The sequence below is a fragment of the Centropristis striata genome, chromosome 10 (genome assembly GCF_030273125.1).
Source record: "Centropristis striata isolate RG_2023a ecotype Rhode Island chromosome 10, C.striata_1.0, whole genome shotgun sequence".
Classification (NCBI taxonomy): domain Eukaryota; kingdom Metazoa; phylum Chordata; class Actinopteri; order Perciformes; family Serranidae; genus Centropristis; species Centropristis striata.
Genome location: NC_081526.1, coordinates 30,121,905 through 30,144,089, shown reverse-complemented (window position 1 = coordinate 30,144,089; position 22,185 = coordinate 30,121,905). Strand labels below are relative to the sequence as shown.

Below are 22,185 nucleotides of genomic sequence, written 5' to 3'. Positions count from 1 at the left end.
GTTCAGTCAAAGTCAAAGCCAAATATGACCAGTCAAAAGCAGTTTCATTGAAAGTATTTATTTAAGCGAATATACAGTCATGGAAAAAATTATTGGACCATTTCCTCAAGTTCTTGTTCACTTTAATGCCTGGTACAACTAAAGGTACATTTGTTTGGATAAATATAATAATAACAATAAAAATAGCTCATAAGAGTTTAATTTATGAGCTGATATCTAGACATTTTCCATGGTTTTCTTGATAATAACCAAAATCATTATCAAGAAAAAACATGGAAAATGTCTAGATATTAGCTCTTAAATTAAACTCTTATCAGCTATTTTTAAATGTTATATGTTGTTATCATTATATTTTCCCAAACAAATTTACATTTAGTTGTACCAGGCATTACAATTAACAAGAAATTAAAGAAAAAAAGTGCTCTAATATTTATTTATTTTTAATCAAAGCTCAATAAAGTGCACATTTAAATAAAAAAACATCTTAAAAAAAAATATCCTATGAAATAAAATAGGCCTATCTTTTTCTGAAATAAATATATTTATATGAGAAAAGAATAAAGAACATTACAAAATAACTAAATATGACAAACTCTTTTAAGGGCAGCATTTATATATAAAGCAGCTTGTCTGGAGCAAGAATCACAGTGCAAATTTCACTTTAAAATATATATCTTTTTTTTTTTTATATTGATATATCGCCCTACCCTACATGTACTGAATTACTCTGGACTGAGCATACAATTGTGTCTGTGCTCACAGGGCAAGAAGAAGGCGAGCGAGGAGGGCAAGATCGGCAGGAAGTTGTCAGATCACAAATTAAATCGGCGCTCGGATGCAGAGTGGCTGCACCTGAAGCCTCTCAATGAAGGTAAGAAGTGTTGAATCACAGCCGGAGCCTGGCTGAAGGGGCGCTCTGTCTCTCTAACACGTCCTCTGTCCCTCCAGAAGCCGACAGCGCCGCCGTCTCCTGCGACAACGGCCACAACGACACGCAGCTCACGGAGCTCCAGACGCCCGACTCTCCCACCAACAAGACGCCGCTGGCGGCCGCGATCCCCCAACAAGAGCCGCAGTCACCCACCAAGGAGAACGGGCGCAAGGTCAAGAAGCACGGACACTCGCACGGCCACGGCCACTCGCACGGCGGGAACTGCCACTCTGACCAGGAGATGAAGGACGCCGGTATAGCCAGCATCGCCTGGATGGTCATCATGGGCGATGGCATGCATAACTTCAGTGACGGCCTGGCTATAGGTAACACCATCTGCTTTGATTTTTACCTCCACAGGTTTAAATCACAAAGGCAAACTGCATAGCATTGTAGCATACAGTCAAATCGTAGTTTGGCTAAGAGATAACTCTGACAGGCCTTATTACTGAGTCCAGCTGTGGTGCAAAGTAACTAAGTACATTTACTCAAGTGCTGTACTTAAGTATGCTTCATAGGTATGTCTACTTTATTTGAGTATTTCCATTTTGTGTAACTTTATACTTCTGCTACACTACATTTTGAGTCAAATATTGTACTTTTTTCCCCAATACATTTAGCTGACAGCTTTAGTTACTTTTTAAGTCAAGGTTTAATGTAAAATCATGATAAATTTAACCTCATAACAGTATATTTAGTAGTTAGAATGAGCCCTATGTTAAAATTAAAATGCTGCTTTCGTAAATGCATCAACACAAATAGTCGAATAATATATTTAGAACAATCTGAGTACAAATTAGTATTTTTTCTTCTGATACTCTAAGTACATTTTGATGCTCATACTTTTGTACTTCTTCTTCAGTAAGTTTTGAATGCAGGACTTAGACGTAAAGGATCTGAATACTTTTTTCCACCACTGGAGCCATTTATAATCAGAGCTTTGTTAAAATGACAATAACAAAAATAACAATATAAAAACAAAAATATGAACATGATTTAAAAGAGTATTTGTGTGTGAATTAGAAATATAAAACAGCAGTTAAATGGGCTTTTAGACATCTTTTGAAACATTTTATAGAGATGGGAAAAGGTATTCCATAATTTAGTCCCCCTGAATTTAACAATAAATTGACCTCTGCATGTAAGAAATCTTGGAGGATGAAGATCTAACGATTGACGTGTGTGATAAGAGTGAACCTTTAATTCTGTGGAAGCATTTTTCAGTCGATGAAACAACATAGATGTGATGGGTTATGGGTCATGCCCCGCCCCTTTAACTTGAATATAAGTGGCACCAAAAGTCTGTCAACAATGCACAATTGTAATGAGATAATGATATATATTATACCATATTTTCCCTCCCTAACACTTCCTCAACTTGTTGTGTCTCCAGGTGCAGCGTTCAGTGCCAACCTGACAGGAGGCATCAGTACTTCAGTAGCTGTTTTCTGCCATGAATTACCTCATGAACTCGGTAAGTGGACTGCAAACAGACTAAAGTGTCACCAAAAACAAAACAAGTCTTTTTCTCGTCACACACTAGACAATGTGCTCTTCATTTAGAACAAAGATGTATTGTGAAGGCCCTGCAGTCAGCTCAGTGTTTAAATCACTGCCTCATGCAAAACAGCTCTTATTCTAACTTGGACTGAAACTTTAATCGGAGGGAGTCTCACGACCCCGCGGTCCCCTGGAACTTGTTAAAAACCCAGCGGTGTCAATAATCATCACTCTTCCTCTCACTCCAGAAAAATGTACTTTTTCCCCGATTAATGGCTTTTGTCTGACAGCAGCGAAATGGCTCGTCAACGTGTCTGTCAGTGAAGATGATGTACCGTGCCTGGCACACATTGTTCAATACAGTCAGGCTCAAAGACGCTACAGCTGCTGGTGCGTTCATTTGCATTCAAATGTGTTCTCTCCGAGGACCCATTTGATTCAGTTTGACTCAGCAACAGTGAACATTTTTGTTCGAAGTGGAGTTTTTTTTGTTTTTTACTCTGCGGGGCTCTCCTCTGCCTGTTTGTTTATAGAGAGTGAGGAAGAGGTGGCGAGAGTGGGGCTGAAAAACTCAGACAATGGGGCCATCCACAGCAGATCAGTACTAATGATGTGTCTTGTCGCGGTGCAGTTTCCATGCCTCGTTTGTGTGCTTGATGAATAGAGCGGTGTCAATTACGGCGAGCCTGTGAATAATAGCCTGCGTTTGTCTGCCTGCTCCCCCTTGTGTTGACTAGTAGCATCCTGTCCCACTGTTATTGTTGTGTTTAGGGGGAAAGAGAGGAACACAGGCTTCTGTTAAAAGCATCTGCATGAGCAAAGGGGGATGAAACACATTTGGTTTAATGCCACAAAAAACCTGTTTAACCCTTTAACAATCTGCCCCCTTTAAAGGTCTAGGGATGGGGGGACAGCGCTTTTAGGGGGAGATAGCAGGTCAACAGTAGATGTCACATAGAAGTGGTGTTAAGATTAATCTGAGAGCCAGCTCATGTTGTCATAAATATTTTGATAAGTTGATAAATTCATTACTAAATTACAACTGTGAACGTGTATAAGAGTTTAGAATATTTGTTCAGCACATTTGGGGCTAAATTGCACCATATTTATCCGCTTGAATTGATCGACTCCTCCAAAAGTTCACATTAAGAAACCAAGACCTTGAGGAAAACCATAGAAGAATCTTGGCATGGCAAGAACCTTTGTTCTACAGACTGCTGAGAAACCCCCTTACTGTCAATAATAGCTATATATCCTCTGAATGCTCTAGGTCTTTAGTTTGTGTTTATAAAGTTTCATGAGGCTGTGATTATCCTAGAGGTCACAGCAGCTCATTTTATACACTGAGGTCAAGTTTCAATAAATGCTCTCATGGCTATAATGGGGACTAATATCATCACACATAAATAGACTTAGACTCATTGTATCCACAAGAGTCTCAGCTTTCCAGTGATACCCAGTTTATGCAGTTCCACGACTGTCTAGGGACCCCAGTATTAGGGCTGGGCGATATGGACCAGAAGTCATATCCCAATATATTTAGGCTTAATATTCACTTTGATTTTTTACCTCCACAAGTATATATATCCCGATATTTTTATCGCAAAGTGAGAGCAAATGTTCATTCAAAGTCAAAGCCAAACATGACATGTCACAAGTAGTTTTATTAATATTGTTTATTTAAGTCCTAAGACTTAAGAGGAGTACCTTTAAAAAAAAAAAAATAAAATAAAAAAAAAATCAAAGTTCCATTAAGTGCACATTTAAATAAAAAAATATCTGACATAGAAATAGCCTATGAAATTAAATAGGCCAATCCTTTTCTGAAATAAATATATTATATGAGAAAGGAATAACGAACATTACAAAATAACTAAATATGACAAACCCTAGTAAGGGCAGCATTTATATATATAGAGAAAGAAAAAAAGTTGAACTATATTGATATATTTTTTATATTGCCCAGCCCTACCCAGTTTGCAGAAATATTGTGTATTTCAATATAGGCGAATATTTAGTCTGTTTTCAAGTCCATTTTTGTTCCGATATCTCCAGGTCAGAGGTCAAGGGACCCCTTTAAAAACGGGTATGTCAGTACTTCCCTTGCTAAAGTTGGCCTGACTTTGGAGTGCTGATTACCCGCCTTCCTGTACCAATAGATTCTTTATGTCTTCTAGTTTCATATGATACCACTGCAGCATTAAAACTGAACCCACTGCAGCCTCTCAAAGAAAAAAGCGGTCTGGGCCGTCAGAGCACTAAGAGGTTAAGTGCCAACAAATGTGCAGCTACTTGGTGTATATCTGTATCCGTGAGGCTTCAGGATCATAAAGAAGAGCTTTGATTCTGGTTCAACACTTTTGTCTCTATTTTGACTCCATTGTACTCAAGTTTCCAGATGGTTGACTGCAGCACAAGTCCTGTCTCAAGCGGTCTGTGAAGATATGCGAGATCAGCCTCTCCGCGTGCTATTTCACATTTCCTGTTGATTCGGCGCCCGCTCTTCAGGAGCACTAGCTGCCATGCTTCACCCCCGTAGGGCCGCTTGTCAGACAAACCCAGCGGTTTGACGAGTGCACCTCTCAGCTCCTCCTGAACACAAAAGCCGTCCCCCGCCTGGCAGCTGGATGGCAAAGATGATGATTATGAGGGTTCTTTAACCACCCAGAGTGAAGCTAATTGGCAGTGATGGGTGTGTTAATTGCGGTAGATGAGGTGGCGGCAGGCGTGTCTGACTGTCGGACGGATTGGAAGTGAGGAGGCAGGAAACGCCAGAGTAAGTTGAAGAGAGAGAGAGAGAGAGAGAAAAAGTCCATTGAAGTGAGGTGTGTGTCTCTCTTTAACTTCTCCCCCCTTTTCTCCGGGTTTGATTGATGGATGAGAGCAGAGTGGTAATATATTCATTGAGGTAATTAGCAAGGAAAAGAGGCCGCTTGTTACACGGTGCAGGAAATGTAGGCCACCCCCTTCTCAGTATTCATCTCTCTCTCCAAATCCAGGGCGTTTCCGCTGAGACTTGGGCCTCTTCCCGCATTTGGCCCCGGCAATGATTGAAGAGGCTAGCGAGGCTATGGCATGCATGTGTAATCATAAGTGTATCAGAAGGGAGTCAAAGACATATTTCTTAGAAAGAGTGGCTCCTGGTCTGTTTTCCACCTGCTGGAAGACAGATAGCGGAGGCAGACGTATGGGGGGGGGTTGTTTGAAGGAGCTCACCTCATCACCGGTGGCAGAGGCAGAACACACTGAGAGAGTGAGACAAAGCACAGCATGACTAGCGCCCAGCTATTCAGCGAGGGGTTTATATGCAGCAAAGAGCACGTCACTTTGCAAAGCGTAAACAGAAATTGGACACGCTGCTGTCACCGCTGCAGCATTACACTTTTTCTCTTACTTTGATACCTTTCATAAACAGCTCGTGAACAGACAGTATGTGTCTCAGGGTTCCTACATGCCCTGCAGAACACCAGGAATTAAAATGACCAGATCTCCTTGAAATTATCTATGTTGTCCAAAAAATGTTCATGTATGTTTGTTAGCCTCCAATTCACCTACGTAAACCTAGATGTATATTTATTTTGGAACTCAAGGCTTAACCCAAAGCACTTACTCATGTGCCGTCTTACTCTTTGCTTGTGTTGTATTATTCCTGTATTAATCCTGTTATGTTGCAGGTCAAATTTACCCATTTCAGAGTATAAAAATTAAAAAAATATAGTTTAAAGTATTTTTTTGGGGGGATGAAACTTCTTCTGCTTAGCTTAACAAGTGAAATCAACATATACAGTGAAAATGGTTCATTTCACATAATAATGCTCATATTACATAAACTGAACTGAAGAGGTGGCTCGTGTTAATTTATCAACATCACTCCCCAAAAGAAAAAAATGTAAAATAAAATTTTCAAAAACTCAATGCCATGTAAAACCATTGTATTTTATATGTAGGTCTTTCCAATGTACTTAAAAAAAGTTTTCACATGCATTTTTTTTATGAAAAACAAATGAATTATCCTCAGTGAACCATGATCTGTGAGAGGTAGAGAACACCATTGCACTATATATCGATTGAAATGGTTAGTAATGGAGTTATTGATGAAATATAAACAAGGTTTATTGGGATTTTTTAGTTTTAGTTTTGTATAATTAAACATGCCCCAGGTCAAATTGACCCAGGAACATTACTGCTGTTCCTGAGAAACCAACATAACAGGAGGCTTAACTCTCAAATGATGCTTTGGATAAAAGTGTCTGATAAATGACATTGTAGAATTGTACACTCAAGATGTGAGCTTGATGACACACTCTAATGTCAGATAAGGGGAAGTTAGTGATGTGCAAATGAAGCTTCATGAACCATTGTCTTTATTTTCTGAGCCCACTAGATGGGGATTAAATTACCATTTCTTGAGCCATTTTCTTAAAACCAAGAGCACCATGTAGGGGGCTCAGAAAATCAAATCAAATGGGTCATAGAGCTTCATGAACCTCTGTTAGCACATCACTGGTACAAGCCTGAGTTCAGCCGTGTCACCTCAAAGCTGTCAAGGCCACAACTGAGTCGTGCAACGATACAAGCCTGCTGCCGTTAGACACTTTCTAACCAACTGACATTGGTGTTATTTGGAGAGATGAAGGCTTTTTAAAAGAGGAGGCCAGACAACCTAATTGTACAGTTCTGCAGTGATGGGTTTTACCTGTAATAAATCTGAGACACTCCATTGTGAACTCTTGGCTTACAGTTAGTTATTGACTGTTTGTGGACAAGTGCCTTCCTGTATTGTGAAGAAAAAATCCGGAAAAATGCCCCGGAAAGGTCCTGGACAAGTTTTTCTTATAAACAGAGTGGGAGCCGTGGTGTCAGAATAAGACATGGATGCATGGGAATTGCTTTAATGGTGTCTAAACGTGTCTCTCCTGGCTGACAGGTGACTTTGCGGTGCTTCTGAAAGCCGGGATGTCAGTGAAGCAGGCCATTGTCTACAATCTGCTGTCCGCCCTCATGGCCTACGTCGGCATGGTGATTGGCACAGCTGTGGGCCAGTACACACACAGTGTCACCAGCTGGATCTTCGCCATCACCGCTGGCATGTTCCTGTACGTGGCTCTGGTGGATATGGTGAGTTGGCACGCGGCACTCGACAGCCCCAAAGTGATAATTGTCCCCCTCGACGACATCATCTTAACTTTCGCTGCCTCCTCTCTAACACGAGCAGGCGGCAGCATCCTGATCTGCAATGCCAATTTCAGCTTCTGATCACAACTTTGTCTTTTTTTCACAGCTGCCAGAAATGCTCCACGGGGACAGCGAGGACCACAAGCGCTGCCAGCTGGGGCACTTTGTCCTGCAGAACCTAGGCATGCTCACCGGGTTCGCCATCATGCTGCTCATCGCCATCTTCGAAGACCGCATCGTTTTCGATTTTGGCTTCTAGTCGAGGAGAGGGAGAGATAGGGGGACGCTGGGAAGTGAAGGAGGGGGAGAGCTGGATGTATCAATATTGTTCTTCTTGGCCTTAACATGCTTTGTTTGCAATGTAACGGCCCAGTCTTGCATGTTATGTGGGTCTCGTTCATGGCCAGTGCCTCCATTCCACACATGCAGCGGCCGCTTATGCATATCTCATGACTCTGCCCGTGATGTTTACACTCTGCTCCTCCATTACCTCTCCTCCGTCAGCTCCGATCTGTCTGCTCCAATGAGAGAGGCCGCACACCGACCACAAAACACCCCCTCTGCTCTGAACCAGTAACCTCTAAAAAATCCATCTAAAAAAAAAAGGATGCAGACAGTAAAAGGTGGAGCGATTCCTGCAGAGAGGCAGCTGCCACGGCCCAGCAGCTCACCGCCTATGCATCATCACCTGTTGTTAGCGTGTTGCTGTTGTACACACCCCTCCACCTCCTCATCTCTCATCCACCCTGTTCTGTGTCCCATCATCCATGCCCCGTACATCTGTGGTATGTGTTCCACCCGCCATCCATCATCGACTTCTGATGTCATCCCGCTGTGTATCAAACATCTCATCGTCTCCTGTGCCAAGCTCTGGCCACTGGAGCAGCACGGCAGCAGCTCCACACGCCGCCATGGTGACGGAGCGATCAGTTTAGCTAGCTACCACATCTGGAATAAACCCCTTCAACTCACGCTGCTTCCACTTCATAACGCGATGACAGCTTTTGAGCTGCAGTGTCGAAATAGAAAAAAGTCCCAGATCAGCTCGGTGTTTTTGCTGCAACTTTCTCCATTTATGTTTTATTCTCTAATTTGGTATTACTAAACCCTTTGTAGTCCATAGTGATAGCTAACACAGCTGCCAAAGCCTTTGCAACAAATTAGCATTTAAGCCTTTAATGTTTTTGTTTAGAAACTAGACGTCTTACTAAAAAAAATTTTTTGACAATCTGTAGCCAGAGGAGACATATCCTTGTTAGGCCTTTACATTATATCTTACTTTTTTTTATGAATCAGCAGCTTCAAAATGTGAATTCAGAGAAAAATGTCTTCATCAAAAAGTGTTGTAGTTTACTAGTTTTATTTTAGGGTGCCTCTTCATGTTCCTAAAAGGTGCTTCGTCCAGTCGGACCACCCTGCAGTGGACATTTAATTACAGTAGGAGGTTGAGTTGTCACACAAATGCAGACTTTTATTCCTGTACTGTAGATACATAGCGTCAGTAGATGAGCAGCTAAACGCTCATTTTTGTTGCTGCTAAATAATAGTGAATAGTGAAAGTAGTGCTGTCGAGGAACCAATTAAGTATGGACCAAGTAGAAGACAGTGCTCCTGTATCACAGCAGAACAGCATACAGGTGTGACAGCACTCCCTGCACCAGTAATGGATGTTTAACTTGATTTATCAAACAGTACAACAAAGATTATTATTATTATTATTATTATTATTAATATTATTTTTATTTTTTTGTACAAGCATTCCTCAATTATGTTTCCGAGGGTGTGCATTATAGTCACTCTGCTGACTGTGCCAAATCTGGTACGAGTGTGGATTTTCAGTGGCTGGTGCTTGACACGGCCCTTCCCCTTACATTCCATTGGCTGTCCTGCAGCTCACACGCTAAGCTAGGTAGTCCTGGCTTCAGCTGCTGGAGCACACAGATAATGTGTGTCGCTTCATTTATCCTGTCACTGTGTGACATCCATCATTTATGTCTCAACTGGCTGTAAATCATCGTCAGTCACATGGAACTCATCGGACTGAATCATGCATGAAGCATGAGTGAAACGGTACAGACAATGTGTTGAGTGTAAATTTGTTTTCATTCTTTGTACTGCAAAGTTAAACTATTGACAACCTTTGTTACTTTTTAAATTAACTGTGTGAAGATGGTGGGGGAATGTTTGGGGCGTATTGGAGCTGGTATTATGATGACTTAACTGCATCATCACCACTTGTATCTTTAACCAGACATTTCATGATTTAATCTGGCACACAGCGAGACCTGAATGTACTTTGGTTATGTTCTTACACCAAGCAACGATCACAATTTGATGTCTTTAAAATATGAGTTTGACATTTCTTCATTAGTGTTCTTCAATATTGATTTTTTTAAAAATTTGGTATTAAGGGTTATTTTTGCAGATTTTTTCCGTATTTCTCATGTTTAAAATCCAAACTGTGCTGTCAAGTGTGCAATAAGTCAGCGACACTACGCCCCAAACTCCTCCCACTGTTTATTGGGCAAAGAATTTTCGGTAAAATGAAGGTCCATGATTGTTCTCATTTTGCTTTGTTGTATGTATGTTCGTTAAGTAATCTGGATATAAAATGCAAAGTGTGACATCCTTGCTGTTTGCCTGTCTGTGCATTCTCCCATATGAAAGGAAAATAAAAACTCTGAAAATCGATGATTTTGTTCTGGCGTGTTGTTACAAAGACAACTTGCAGTTGTGTGCAGCTGCAGAACCACAACAGTGTAACACATCTATCAGTGACATTCTCCTGCCTCTCGCTGCTCCCCTCTCCATCTGTCTCCTGCTTTGTTATCACATCAACAGGTTTAGCAAAGCTGATTCTTAAACAAACGTTAAAGCTCGGTGAACGATGCACACATTTAGAAACTAAAGAAATGTGGAAGTTGCAGCAGGAAGTGAGTATTTTCCGCCATTAGTCTAGCTAACCTGAACCAACGTAAGACATGGTGAAATCAATAATTACTTATCAATTATCAAACTTAACTGATGCAGTAGAAGTCGAGTAGAGAGACCTAATTTATTGATGAATAGTCATAATAAAATTGAATAATCAATCCATTTTACTACTAACATTTCGCTACCATAACAAGTGGCTAATCAGGTATCTCAGATTCCATGGTAAAAAAATATCAAATTCCACGGTGGACTTTTAAAGCATGGACATCCCATAATATGGTGTTTTTTCAATATTTTTGGCCAAACTATACTACCATTTGTATCAACAGAGCATAATTGATCCATTTGAGGCATTTTAAAATGTGACCATTTTTGACAAAAATCCACATACTATACTATGGCTTTTTTCAGTTTTTGGAGATTGCATAATATGGTGTTATTTCCGGACATTTTATGCTCTAATATGTATCAACAGGCTGTGACTGACCCATTTGAAGCATTTTCAGGCATTTTAAAATTTGACCATTTATGACAAAAATCAACATATTAGAGTATGACTTTTTTGAGGGGGTCTTTTTTGGACATCCCATAAGGTGTTTTTTCCCCTGCTATTTTTGGACAAAGAGTATAATTGGGCCATTTCTAGCATTTTTAGGCATTTTAAAATTTGACCATTTTGGACAAAAATCCACAGACAAAAATTTAAGCTGTGGCTTCCACATTCACCTATTTTACCTCCATTTGCTGCTTTAACAGGCACTTTCATTTTTTGCATTCAAAACATTTGACTAGTGGAATAATTAAACTGGCAAATTAAATTCTGTGTACCTGTGTAATGACGAACAACCAATTTAACATGATGATGGCGTGGTTGTTGTCAAAGACAAGATCAGAATAAATAAGAAGATTAGATTGTATTTAAAGTTCTATGGTCAGGACATGAAACAATGGAAACTAACCTGGATCTCTATTTGTTGTCCAAACATTAACTTACAAATTGGAACTTTGGGGACATAAACTTAAATTTAAAAAATGGCATTAGAAAGGAAGAGTCCCCTTCGGCTATTAAGAAGTCTTGGGAGAAATGGAGAAATGAAGCCGAATTTGCATATATTAGCTATCTAGCTAGCAAGTTACCAAAAGCTAGCAAGCTCAGTAATCAACATAGTGACTTCAAACTACACAGAGGAATGTGGGCAAGTCAGTGTACCATAAAAATATGTAAAATCACAGTACACATACCTCACATATGGTTCTTCTTGTCTTGGGAAACTCAAAAGTAGGACCAACAGGCACCCTTGGACAAACATCCAAGGGTTCCTCAGTGGTTAAGATGTGTAACCAGGGCGAACCACCTTGTTTAATCTGTGCCAAAAATTTTGATTTTTTTTTTTACATTTTGCAATGGACTACAACATTCTAGTAAAACCAGCTGAATCCGAAGGCAAAGCTTGGGTAAACTAGTAGAACACATTATAGGCATTTCATATATGTGTTTAGAGTCTTGAATAATCTTTCTATGTTATTTCATTTCAGAGATATGGACCGTTTTTCAAGCAAAAAGCGACCAATAAGTTTGACATGAAAATGACCTTAAAATAGGAAGATAATATCAAGATTCATTGTATCATTTAAGACCAAAGGAAGCTGAGATATAACCTTTTCTCTTTTTATGCGGGCACCATTCTGTTTTTCATCAATACCGGCCACTAGGGGGGCCACCCCAACTTATATCGATGGATTTTTAAAAACGTTAGGCCTACCTAACACCCTGCCAAAAATCAAAAACTTTTCCAGAAGTGCCCAATCTTCATGATTTTTCACGTAATCCTTTCCAGCCATATAGTATGACCTTTTTTTTCCGTTTTTGTACATCACATAATATGGTGTTTTCTGTCATTTGAGGCCATATTGTGCCACAGTGGACTTTGAGACTAGTTTCTTTGCAGAACCCTTAATATTTCCAAAATCAAAGGAAGGCATATACAATTATTGGAAAAAACACCCGTTTATTCAAGTTTTCAATGCAGAAACAAAAATACATTCAAGTTGTCTTGTTTCTCTTTCTATGACATGAAAAAAAAAACCTTCAATGCTATTTTAAAAATTCAACTCAGGTTTTGTCAAGGAAAAGATTTAACTGGATTCAAGCTGTTACTTCATGTAAATAATCAGTTCAAGAACATCATGTAAACCGTAAGTTGAAATAAAGTGCAAAATACTCAACATTGCCTTTTTTGCTGGTCATGCCGCGAGTTGAATGTGGTATAGTACTCACTCGTGTGTGTGTGTGTGTGTGTGTGTGTCCACATCAGCCTTACCTCCTACAGTTTTGATTGTAGGAGGATTCTTCGCACACAGGTTTAGGTTGACACCAGTCCAGTAAGATTTATTCAATATTCAGATGATCTTCACTGCTGTTTCCGCAGAAAATTGGGAATCCTGGGGGCCTGGCTAATGCCAGTTAGAACAGTTAGAACATTGATCATGCTCAGAGCAATTTTAAAATAATTGTTTTTACCACAAACAGGGCTGGGCTACCCCACCATTGAATTCACCACATAATTTTAGCTTCGGTGGCTGTTTTGGTTGTCCACTAATGTGACAGCAAGTTAATGTTAATGTAAGCTAACGTTAGCCTCAGTAGCTGTAGCAGTACTCAACTCCTCTAACTCCTTTTAATAGTCCACTTGAGGACAAAGAGTCTTCAAAGGGCTCACCAAATAACCAAGGTTAAATTCAATGAAGTGCGCTGAACTATTATTAGCATTGAAGCCGCATCAATAGCACTGGTTTATGGGAAAAGTAGTTACTTCATTATTAAAATATGTACAACATCCTGTACTTTTTTTTCGTTTTCCAATCTTCTTTATTGCTGCAAATTAAATGTTTTATGGACACAATTCATCTCGTAGTCGGTTGGCTTGGTTCAAGCCATAAAACTCTTGATATAAGGATTTTCTAAACTGTCAGTGGAGAAAATTAATTGGAAATTTACTTCTGGAACCAGAGCTAATCAAGAGCGGATGGTCACTGTTGAGCTCTAAAGTGGTTGTTTAATATTGAAGACAACATACTTTTAATCCATAATGGTCCTTTTTTCTGTTGAATCAGGACAGAACCAAAACAGTGGCATGGCTAAAGTTTAAAACTGTTACAAACAGATGGAGTCATTGTTGCCTATTATTATCACCTGTCACTGTTAGATTTTTATGTTGGGCATAAAAGAGGCTGTGTTTTCTTTTCATGCTTTTTTTAATGACACATCAGTGCATATGTGTGAGACCAACAGACACTAGGAGCTGAGCTGGCAGAGCAGTGCTACCCCTCGTCTGATCCAGTGTTCGGCAGGCACGTTGGAGTTGAGCGTCATGGCGATGACATAATTGGTGGAGTGGCCGGTGGTGGACAGGGTGCCACGCCGCTCGCTGGTTTTGTAGACGGGCGCCAGATAACACATCCTTTGGGGGATGTCTTGTCGTTTGACAGGCTTCAGCCACATCTGACAGAGAGAGGGACGAGGACACAGAGGGACAGACGGGGTTAAATGCTGTTTTTTTAAAATTTAAGCTGTGGCTGCCACGTTCACCTATTTTACCTTCATTTGCTGTTTTAACAGTCACTTTCATTTTTTTGCATTCAAAACATTTGACTAGTGCAGGGGTCGACAACTTTTACTAAAAAAACTAAAAAAAAGAGCTGTTGTTGGCCAAAAAAAGAGAAAAAATCTTGTAATGGAGCCACAACTTTTTTTTTAACTGTACAATGAAGATAACACCGCCTTAACTGAAGCCTACCAACATTACTAATAGGTCACAACGAGCGGTTACTAATAAGGTTTTGTCAGAATGCAGTGAGGAGTGCAAATAAGAGGCTCGGCTCCTCAGAAATATCTCAGGAAAGCTAGCCTGGCAAGGGAAACTCAAAAGTCGAAGTTGGCAAACTTTTGAGGTTAAGTTGCCGGGGTGACTTTCTTAAGCTATGTTGCACATTTTATTTGACTAAAATGTTTTAAAAAAAAGTTTTACTGCCATTTATAAACCACACATTTTTACAATTGAAGAATACAAATTGATTTGGGCCAACGCCAATGATAAATTAAAATTAAAATGTAAAGACATAAAAGTCCTTATTTTGTATAATTTTTTGGTCACAGTCACAGGGAGCCGCTGTAGAGGGCCTCCCCCTAGACTAGTGGAATAATTAAACTGGCAAGTGAAGTTCTGTTTGCCTCTAATGACGAACAACAAATTTAACATGATGATGGCGTGGTTGTTGTCAAAGACACTAAGATCAAAATAAATAAGAAGATTAGATTGTATTTAAAGTTCTATGGTCAGGACATGAAACACAGTGGAAACTAACCTGGATCTCTATTTGTTGTCCAAACATTAACTTACAAATTGGAACTTTGGGGACATAAACTTAAAAAAAAAAAACAATAGCATTAGAAAGGAAGAGTCCCCTTGGGCTATTAAGGAGTCTTGGTTATGCAAAAGGGATAAACTGGGCCACTCAAAAAACATCTTTAAAAAAACAAAAACAAAAAGAGTTTGTTGAGTTGCAGCCAGAAAAGTCTCATCTGGTTCCATAACAGGCGCCTCTGTGAAGATTTGCATTTCAAAGCCAGCCTGTTGTGATTTTCCCCCCACAAATAATAAACACATTTTAATTAAGTTCCGCTCTTGTCAAAAACCGATTCTGTTAATAGCTTGCCCTGAAATGTCTGAATATTAAAAAAGTCAGTCTTGTGCATTATTCATAATCACTGAATGCATTGTGAAGAACAGAGGGAGAATAAGCAAAACTTGATCAGTCCTCGCTCTCTGCCACCGGCACTCTGTTCCATCACTCTGTCAGTCTGCTTTCATATACCATATCAAGCTCTGTTAATTAATAAAAGAAGCAGGGAGTAAAGGAGCCAGGCTTCCTGCAGGCACAATAAAAAATAAGAAGTGCTGAAGCTGCTGCTCAGAATGGCGTCCAGAGAACAAGGAGCTGTGAACGTCCTCCTGGGTGAGACGCAGCTACATCAGCTAGTTGTTCACTTTCTCTTCTGAGACTATTGGTGTCTAATAAAAAAACACAAACAGCCGGCTCGTAGGAGTTTACAAGCTGAATAATAATGGAATATCCCCATTTTCATAATTTGATACGTGAACAGATATTATCTTTCCTCTCTTGTGGCATGCAGAGAGCTTCACTGGAGCAGAATCAATAAACCTCCTCCCCTCAAACTTTATGTAAGATATGTTATGCAATAAGGAGGGTTTTTTCCTGTTGACTGATTGCCTGCAGCATTTCTTTCCATACACTGCCATGGGATTTTACATTAAGGATTATAGTTGCCAACACTGAGGTGTCAAACACGAACTATACTGAAAACATAAACCCACACATTTACAGTCTTGATAAAAAATTATTAGACCACGCTTGTTTTCTTCAATATCTTGTTCATTTTAATGCCTGGTACAACTAAAGGTACATTTGTTTGGACAAATATAATGATAACAACAACAAAAATAGCTCTTAAGAGTTTAATCTAAGAGCTGATATCTAGCCATTTTCCATGGTTTTCTTGATAATAACAAAAACATTATCAAGAAAACCATGAAAAAATCTAGATATCAGCTCTTTAATTAAACTCTTATGATTTATTTTTGTTGTTATCATTATATTTGTCCAAACAAATGTACCTTTAGTTGTACCAGACATTAAAATGAACAAGAAATTGAAGAAAACAAGGGTGGTCTAATCATTTTTCCCATGACTGTATTTTTGCACATTGGTACCTTCAGTATTAAAAAGGTGCAATGTTGATAAAGGCAGTTCTAAATGCACTGATTACAACTTTCATATTAAGTTGTACACCAATTCCAACTAGGTCATTATTATCATATAAGAAAGGGATGGGCAACTGGAGGCACGGGGGCCGCATACGGCCCGCACCCTCACTTGAAGTGGCCCTCAGTAGAACTACAAGCATTTGAGCATGAAATCTTAAAGTGCAGTGTAAAAATGCACAAAATTACTTCTTGCAATTAATGATGGTCTGCTGTTCTCGCACTGAAAAAAAAGAAATCACAGTAAGTAGTTATTTTTTATTTGCTTCAAACCATTTGTATTCCTATTTATACTGTTCTACATGCATTTGAGCATGAAATATGTTAAGTTACTGCACTGTAAACATATTTAAAATTGCAGTTTCATCATATCCCGTTAAGTGCACTGACCTATATGTGGCCCTGTGGTAGTGTCCATGAAAAATTGTGGCCCCCTGCAGCATTTAAGTTGATATACCTGATATAAGAGATGTTAGAGGACTAGAATTTGTCAGTCTTGTAACTTAGTGTAAGGACAGATAAAAGTTGAGTTTAAGAAACAACATCTCAACTTTGACCAGCTGCTAAATGGGCCTTGAGGTGAGCTTGTTTGGTCATCTGTGTCAGATTTCTAAATGTGTCTGTTTCTGGTTTGGGACCTTTGAATCAATCTCAGATTTGTTCAGTGATGGAAATAACTTTGGTGTTGTTCCAACTGATGCTATAAAGTTGCATAGCAGGAGTTATTTCAGGCGCCCTTGGTTCCAGAAATAAAATCTCAGTCATTTTTTCCCACAGACAATGTTACATGACTCACTTTTGGAGCACTTTACAGCTTCGATCAGCATGAAACTTTCTCAGTTGAATCATTAGTATTTCAACTATGCTGCTGTGTTTGTTAACAAGCACAATGACAAAGTGTTTTCAGTCTTCTACAGCTGCAGCCAAGACTCAAACTGTCCATGTCCTGTCCTTGTCCTGCATAGCTTGCTGGTTACATCCATGACAAATAGCAGATAGAAAATTGCCACTGAAATAGTAACATGCATGGTGGAGATTGTTCATGGTTAAAAAAAACAACAAAAGGATACAATGTCAGGCTGAATGAAGGAAGTGGAACAAATTGAGTGTTAAAAAAACAAAAACTATACTACCACATGTATCAACAGGCTATAACTGATCATTTTTAGGCACTTTAACATTTGACCATTTTTGACAAAAATCAACATGCTATAGTATGACTTTTCTGAGTGGGTCATTTTTTGGACATCCCATTACATGGTGTTTTTCCCCCACTATTTTTGGACAAACTATACTATCACATGTATCAACAGTCTATAATCAATCCGTTTGAAGCATTTTTAGGCATTTTAAAATTTGACCGGCTTTGACACAGAGGGGCAGACGGGGTCAAATGCTGTTTGTTTTTTTATTTATTTAAGCTGTGGCTGCCACATTCACCTATTTTACCTTCATTTGCTGCTTTAAGGGGCACTTTAATTTTTTTGCATTGAAAAAACATGTGACTAGTGGAATAATTAAACTGGCAAATAAAATTCTGTGTAATGACGAACAACAAATTTAACATGATGATGGCGTGGTTGTTGTCAAAGACACTAAAATCAGAATAAAGAAGTAGATTAGATGGTATTTCGAATCAATATGTGTCCTCCTCACTCACCACAGGCATGGGGTCATGCAGAACTTTGGGGTAGGACTCAGCAAGAAGTTTGGCCTTCCGGTCCCAGCGGGCGCCATCCAGAAACAGACCTCTAATGTATACACCTGAGCGTCACACACACAAACACAGAGGCACAAAAGAGGTTAGTGTTATCACTTTAACATCACAAACTACTTTATACTAACTTCCCATAACCTCCAGCTATAGGAGAACCCTGTGACCATGATGTATGTAACCATAAAACTTTATGAACCAGGCTGACCTGACCTCTGTGCTGTAACTCTGTCTTTTCATAAAGCATGTGAGCTCTCCTATTAACAGGCTGGGAAAAAGGAGTGAGATTTAGAGATAACTGACTGTTATCCTGTCAGTATCACACACCCAAATGCACAAACACACTGTCAGATTTGCAGCTTGGCAGTATAGGCTGTGTGAGTGTGATGGGGGCCCAGCTGGGGACTGATTGAGGGGTGAGGCTTTATGTGAGACTGGCTGAGAATCTCACAGCAGAGCTGGAGGCACAGCAAGGGGCTGAACCAGGCCTGCATGTAGATGAGAGGCAGGGAGGGTTTGCTTTAACTTACTTTTGCACTTTATGTTCCGCTTTTTTTTTTTTTTATACACAGTCACTTTTCATCTGTTTGTTTTTCCTCTTCCCACCCCTGCTTATGTTCATCTTCACTCTTTGAAACCTTGTTTTTCTTTCCTCCTTCCTTCTACAAGTGCTCTCTATCTTACTGCCGTCTTTCATCTACCTTCATTATAGCAGAAGATAGCTTGTTGAATAGGTATTCTACCATATCAAAAGCTATCCTAATATCTTCATTTTACCATTAAACTAACACCCTCTCTTTTCCCATCACCACCGTTCCTATCCTACCGTCCTCTGGGGCTCGTTTGTATTGTCTGTCATCAAGGACCTCAAAGTCGAAGCCGAGCAGGTCGATAGGGACGGTGTGTTTCCTGGCATAGTTCTGCTGGCTGCCTGTGAGGAAGGCCTGGGTGAAGAAGAATCCTGACACCCAGAATACAGCGGGTGTACCCTGATCATACCAGTCCTGAAAACACAGCAGATAGAGACATTTATATAAAAAACAAGCTAGAGCACAGTGGGCCCTGTGGGTTCCTTTCTTTCAGAAGCTGTTACAAACCTAGTCTTAAGGCCACAGAGAAGATATTGGACCAAGGAATCCATGGGTACCAACCATGTCACTGTATTCTGTCGGAAAGGGGGTCAAATAACTGAATAGGCTGAATTTTAGCATGGGAGAAACCGACACAGCAATTTTCAAAGGGGTCCCTAGACCTCTAACTGCAAGATATTTAAATTAAACCAATTTATGGTAATCCCATGCAGGTTTGGGACAGAAACCGTGCAGTTTTCTCATACAAATTTGTTGTTTTATCATATTGTATTTGAATATTTCTGCATACTTGGGTCCCTAAACAGTCTTAGAGTTGCATGAAATTGGTATAATTACAAAGAGGAGACTCTCAATGAACTACATTGTTTAATCCAGGAAACAACTGAACAACAAAAACATAATATAGGGTGGCAGAACTATATTACTATGCTATATGGCTAACAAAATGTTCAACCAAGTCCCACAATTATCTCACAAAAAAGACAACATGGTCAAACATTTGGTCTGACATAAACACACTACTGATCATGTCTCATTTCAATGCAAAATTGTAATGTCAAGGGCAATTTTTCACTTAATCGATAACATTTCTGAACCATCATTAATATCCCGCAACATATCTGCTATTCCTTCCACATCAAGAAGGTTTCAAATTCCAAATTACCTACAGCCATGCTGGCAGTTGTACTGCTAAATGCTAAGATTGCCATGCTAACATGCTCACAATAACAATACTAATAGTTACTACTATGTTTACCAGCTTAGTTTAGCATGTTAACAGATAATTAACAGTAAACATAATGCATAGATGAGAATTCCTTTTTCAGGTTAGAAAATATTGGACAAACAGCAAGAAAACAGCAGGAAAACAAAGATTTGTATTCATAAATACTGGTACTGCCTCTATTCTTACTGAATGGGCTTAGTATTTAAATGCACAAGCAACAGCATGGGGATTAAAGTACCCACTTGCCTATAACCATACCAGCTGGAGTCCATTTTTTAAATTTTGGATTGAGTAATGTTATGTTCATTATTAAATTCACTTAAGGAAAGTAAGGATGGTCCTGTGTAAAGCATAATATTTCTGCTTCCAGTCTTTGTGCTACTGAGAGCTACAATCCCAATTCCAAAAAGGTTGGGAAGCTGTCTATAAATAAAACCAAATGCAATAATAAGTTAAGTTGAAGACTGTACGAGGAAAATATATTTTTGTTCAAACTGTATAACTTGTTTTAGTAAATATATTCTGAAGTTTGCATTTGATGCATTCTGTTTTTATTTATGTTTTACACAGCCTACCAACTTTTTTTGGAATCAGGGTTTCAGGCTCCAACGTCTTGGAATTATCACTCTGCTGAAAATGTCTGATCAAACTGATATTTTCCTTCTCCTCTTAAAAACAGCAAACAATTACATTTTTTTAAAATGTCAAGGTATTTTTTAAGAAACACATGCTGTCTCAGAGAAGAAACCCGTGACTCTCCAGCTCACCCTGTGGGGAGTCATGTGTGGACATCACAAATGGACACACACACACACACACACACACACACACACACACACACACATGATGAAGAGGAGGAATACAGTATTTCTGCTGTGGAAACATGGGAGCTGATTGTTGAAGATGAAAAAGTTCACATTGCAAACTCACATGATGATGTCATGTGTCTGCTCCCTGAACCAACACTGGCCATGAGTGAAGAGCATTTCTAAATCCCCCTACCTCTTACTTGTTGGAATGAAGAGGTCTTGTGTGACATGCACAGTTTAAGGCTTAAGGCTGGTTTGTATTAGAGGGTACAGTATACTTTGACATGAACTTTTTCATGTGATATGACTTCCAGACACTAGTCCATGAAAAGGAGCACTGAAGTAGTAACCTTACTATGACAATTGTGAATAAACATTACCCTAAACAAAGAGGGAATCTGTTTGTGCGGTCGCTTGCACAACAGTTTTGAACAATTAAAGCCGTGTTTTCTATGTTAGTGACCATGGCAATATGTATGTACTAATTGCAGCAATTAAGAGATTATGGTATTTTACTTTCTTTACAGTGAAATGAAAAACAAAGTCATTACATAAACACATTCTTCTTTCTTGTTTCTAGTTATTAATGTGTATACATGGCACTGTGCAGATTTAAATAGCCCTGAACTTGTTATTGGATGTTGTCCATGTTTTTGTCTCAGAACCCGGACTGTTTCACAGTGTGTTAAATGCCTCACTCTGAGGGATCAGCTGTTAAAGAGTCAGCTATTCGTTTTTTCTCAGGATGTAGATTTTGTTTTAAAGGTTGTTTTTAGCTAGATAAAATGAGCACCCCAAAATATATTACAGTTAACACAAATGCACATGATGCACCTTGCTAACCAAGCTATCTAGTGCTAGTATTAGCGAATAAGTTACCGTCCTCCCCCGCAACTCCACCTTCTTGTCCAAATATGGTCCCTTCTGGCTCAAAAAAACCAGAATGGCGACAGCCGAAATGCTAAACTCGAAGCAGCAAAACAGAAGTTTACAAACCAGTGACTGATTAAAGCACTCTATGCTAACCCCAGATATTTATTTCATTTCTTTAGCATCTAATTTTAATAATGGAAAGTTTCTGTACCTGTAAGAACTTCAATCGCTCCAGGAAGTCATTGACATAGCTTCCCAGTGGTTTAAGGCTGGGGTAGGACTTCTTCATCCACATGCCCGGGATACGACCTGTCAAGATGCTGCTTACCACCTCCTCCAGCTCTGCAGACATCACCACCAGCCCCTGCACACCAAGACACGCACACACACACACACAAATACATGTATTCAGCCACAAACATATAATTAACTTCTGTACTCCTTGAAAATGTGAAGTTGTTCAAACGCTGTTCTAACACTGAATTGAATATGAGAGAAATTCAAGCTTGTCACTTAAAAATCTCTCTATGGAGATAGGTGACAGACAGCCACATAATGGGAACTCTTATTTTCTCTGTAGGGGGCCTT

General features: G+C 39.4%; 2 protein-coding genes across 6 annotated transcripts in view; one reads left to right on the top strand and one right to left on the bottom strand.

The window, feature by feature from the left end:
- Positions 1 to 10,295, top strand: part of slc39a10 (solute carrier family 39 member 10) — a 41,180-nt gene extending 30,885 nt beyond the window's left edge. For 2 of the 3 annotated variants that reach the window (XM_059343656.1, XM_059343654.1), the window contains exons 7-11: positions 763 to 871; positions 949 to 1,257; positions 2,325 to 2,405; positions 7,359 to 7,549; positions 7,713 to 10,295. In XM_059343656.1, the coding sequence (XP_059199639.1) occupies positions 763 to 871; positions 949 to 1,257; positions 2,325 to 2,405; positions 7,359 to 7,549; positions 7,713 to 7,865 (843 nt within the window). In that variant the 3' untranslated portion in view covers positions 7,866 to 10,295. The remainder of the gene's footprint in view (positions 1 to 762; positions 872 to 948; positions 1,258 to 2,324; positions 2,406 to 7,358; positions 7,550 to 7,712) is intronic. The other variant, XM_059343657.1, reaches the window with a different exon arrangement.
- A 2,272-nt stretch (positions 10,296 to 12,567) lies between these two features.
- dnah7 (dynein, axonemal, heavy chain 7) overlaps positions 12,568 to 22,185 on the bottom strand; it is a 94,709-nt gene continuing 85,091 nt past the window's right edge. For all 3 annotated transcript variants that reach the window (XM_059343646.1, XM_059343647.1, XM_059343648.1), the window contains exons 63-66: positions 21,809 to 21,961; positions 18,924 to 19,101; positions 18,044 to 18,147; positions 12,568 to 14,042 (exon numbers count right to left, since the gene is read on the bottom strand). In XM_059343646.1, the coding sequence (XP_059199629.1) occupies positions 13,836 to 14,042; positions 18,044 to 18,147; positions 18,924 to 19,101; positions 21,809 to 21,961 (642 nt within the window). In that variant the 3' untranslated portion in view covers positions 12,568 to 13,835. The remainder of the gene's footprint in view (positions 14,043 to 18,043; positions 18,148 to 18,923; positions 19,102 to 21,808; positions 21,962 to 22,185) is intronic.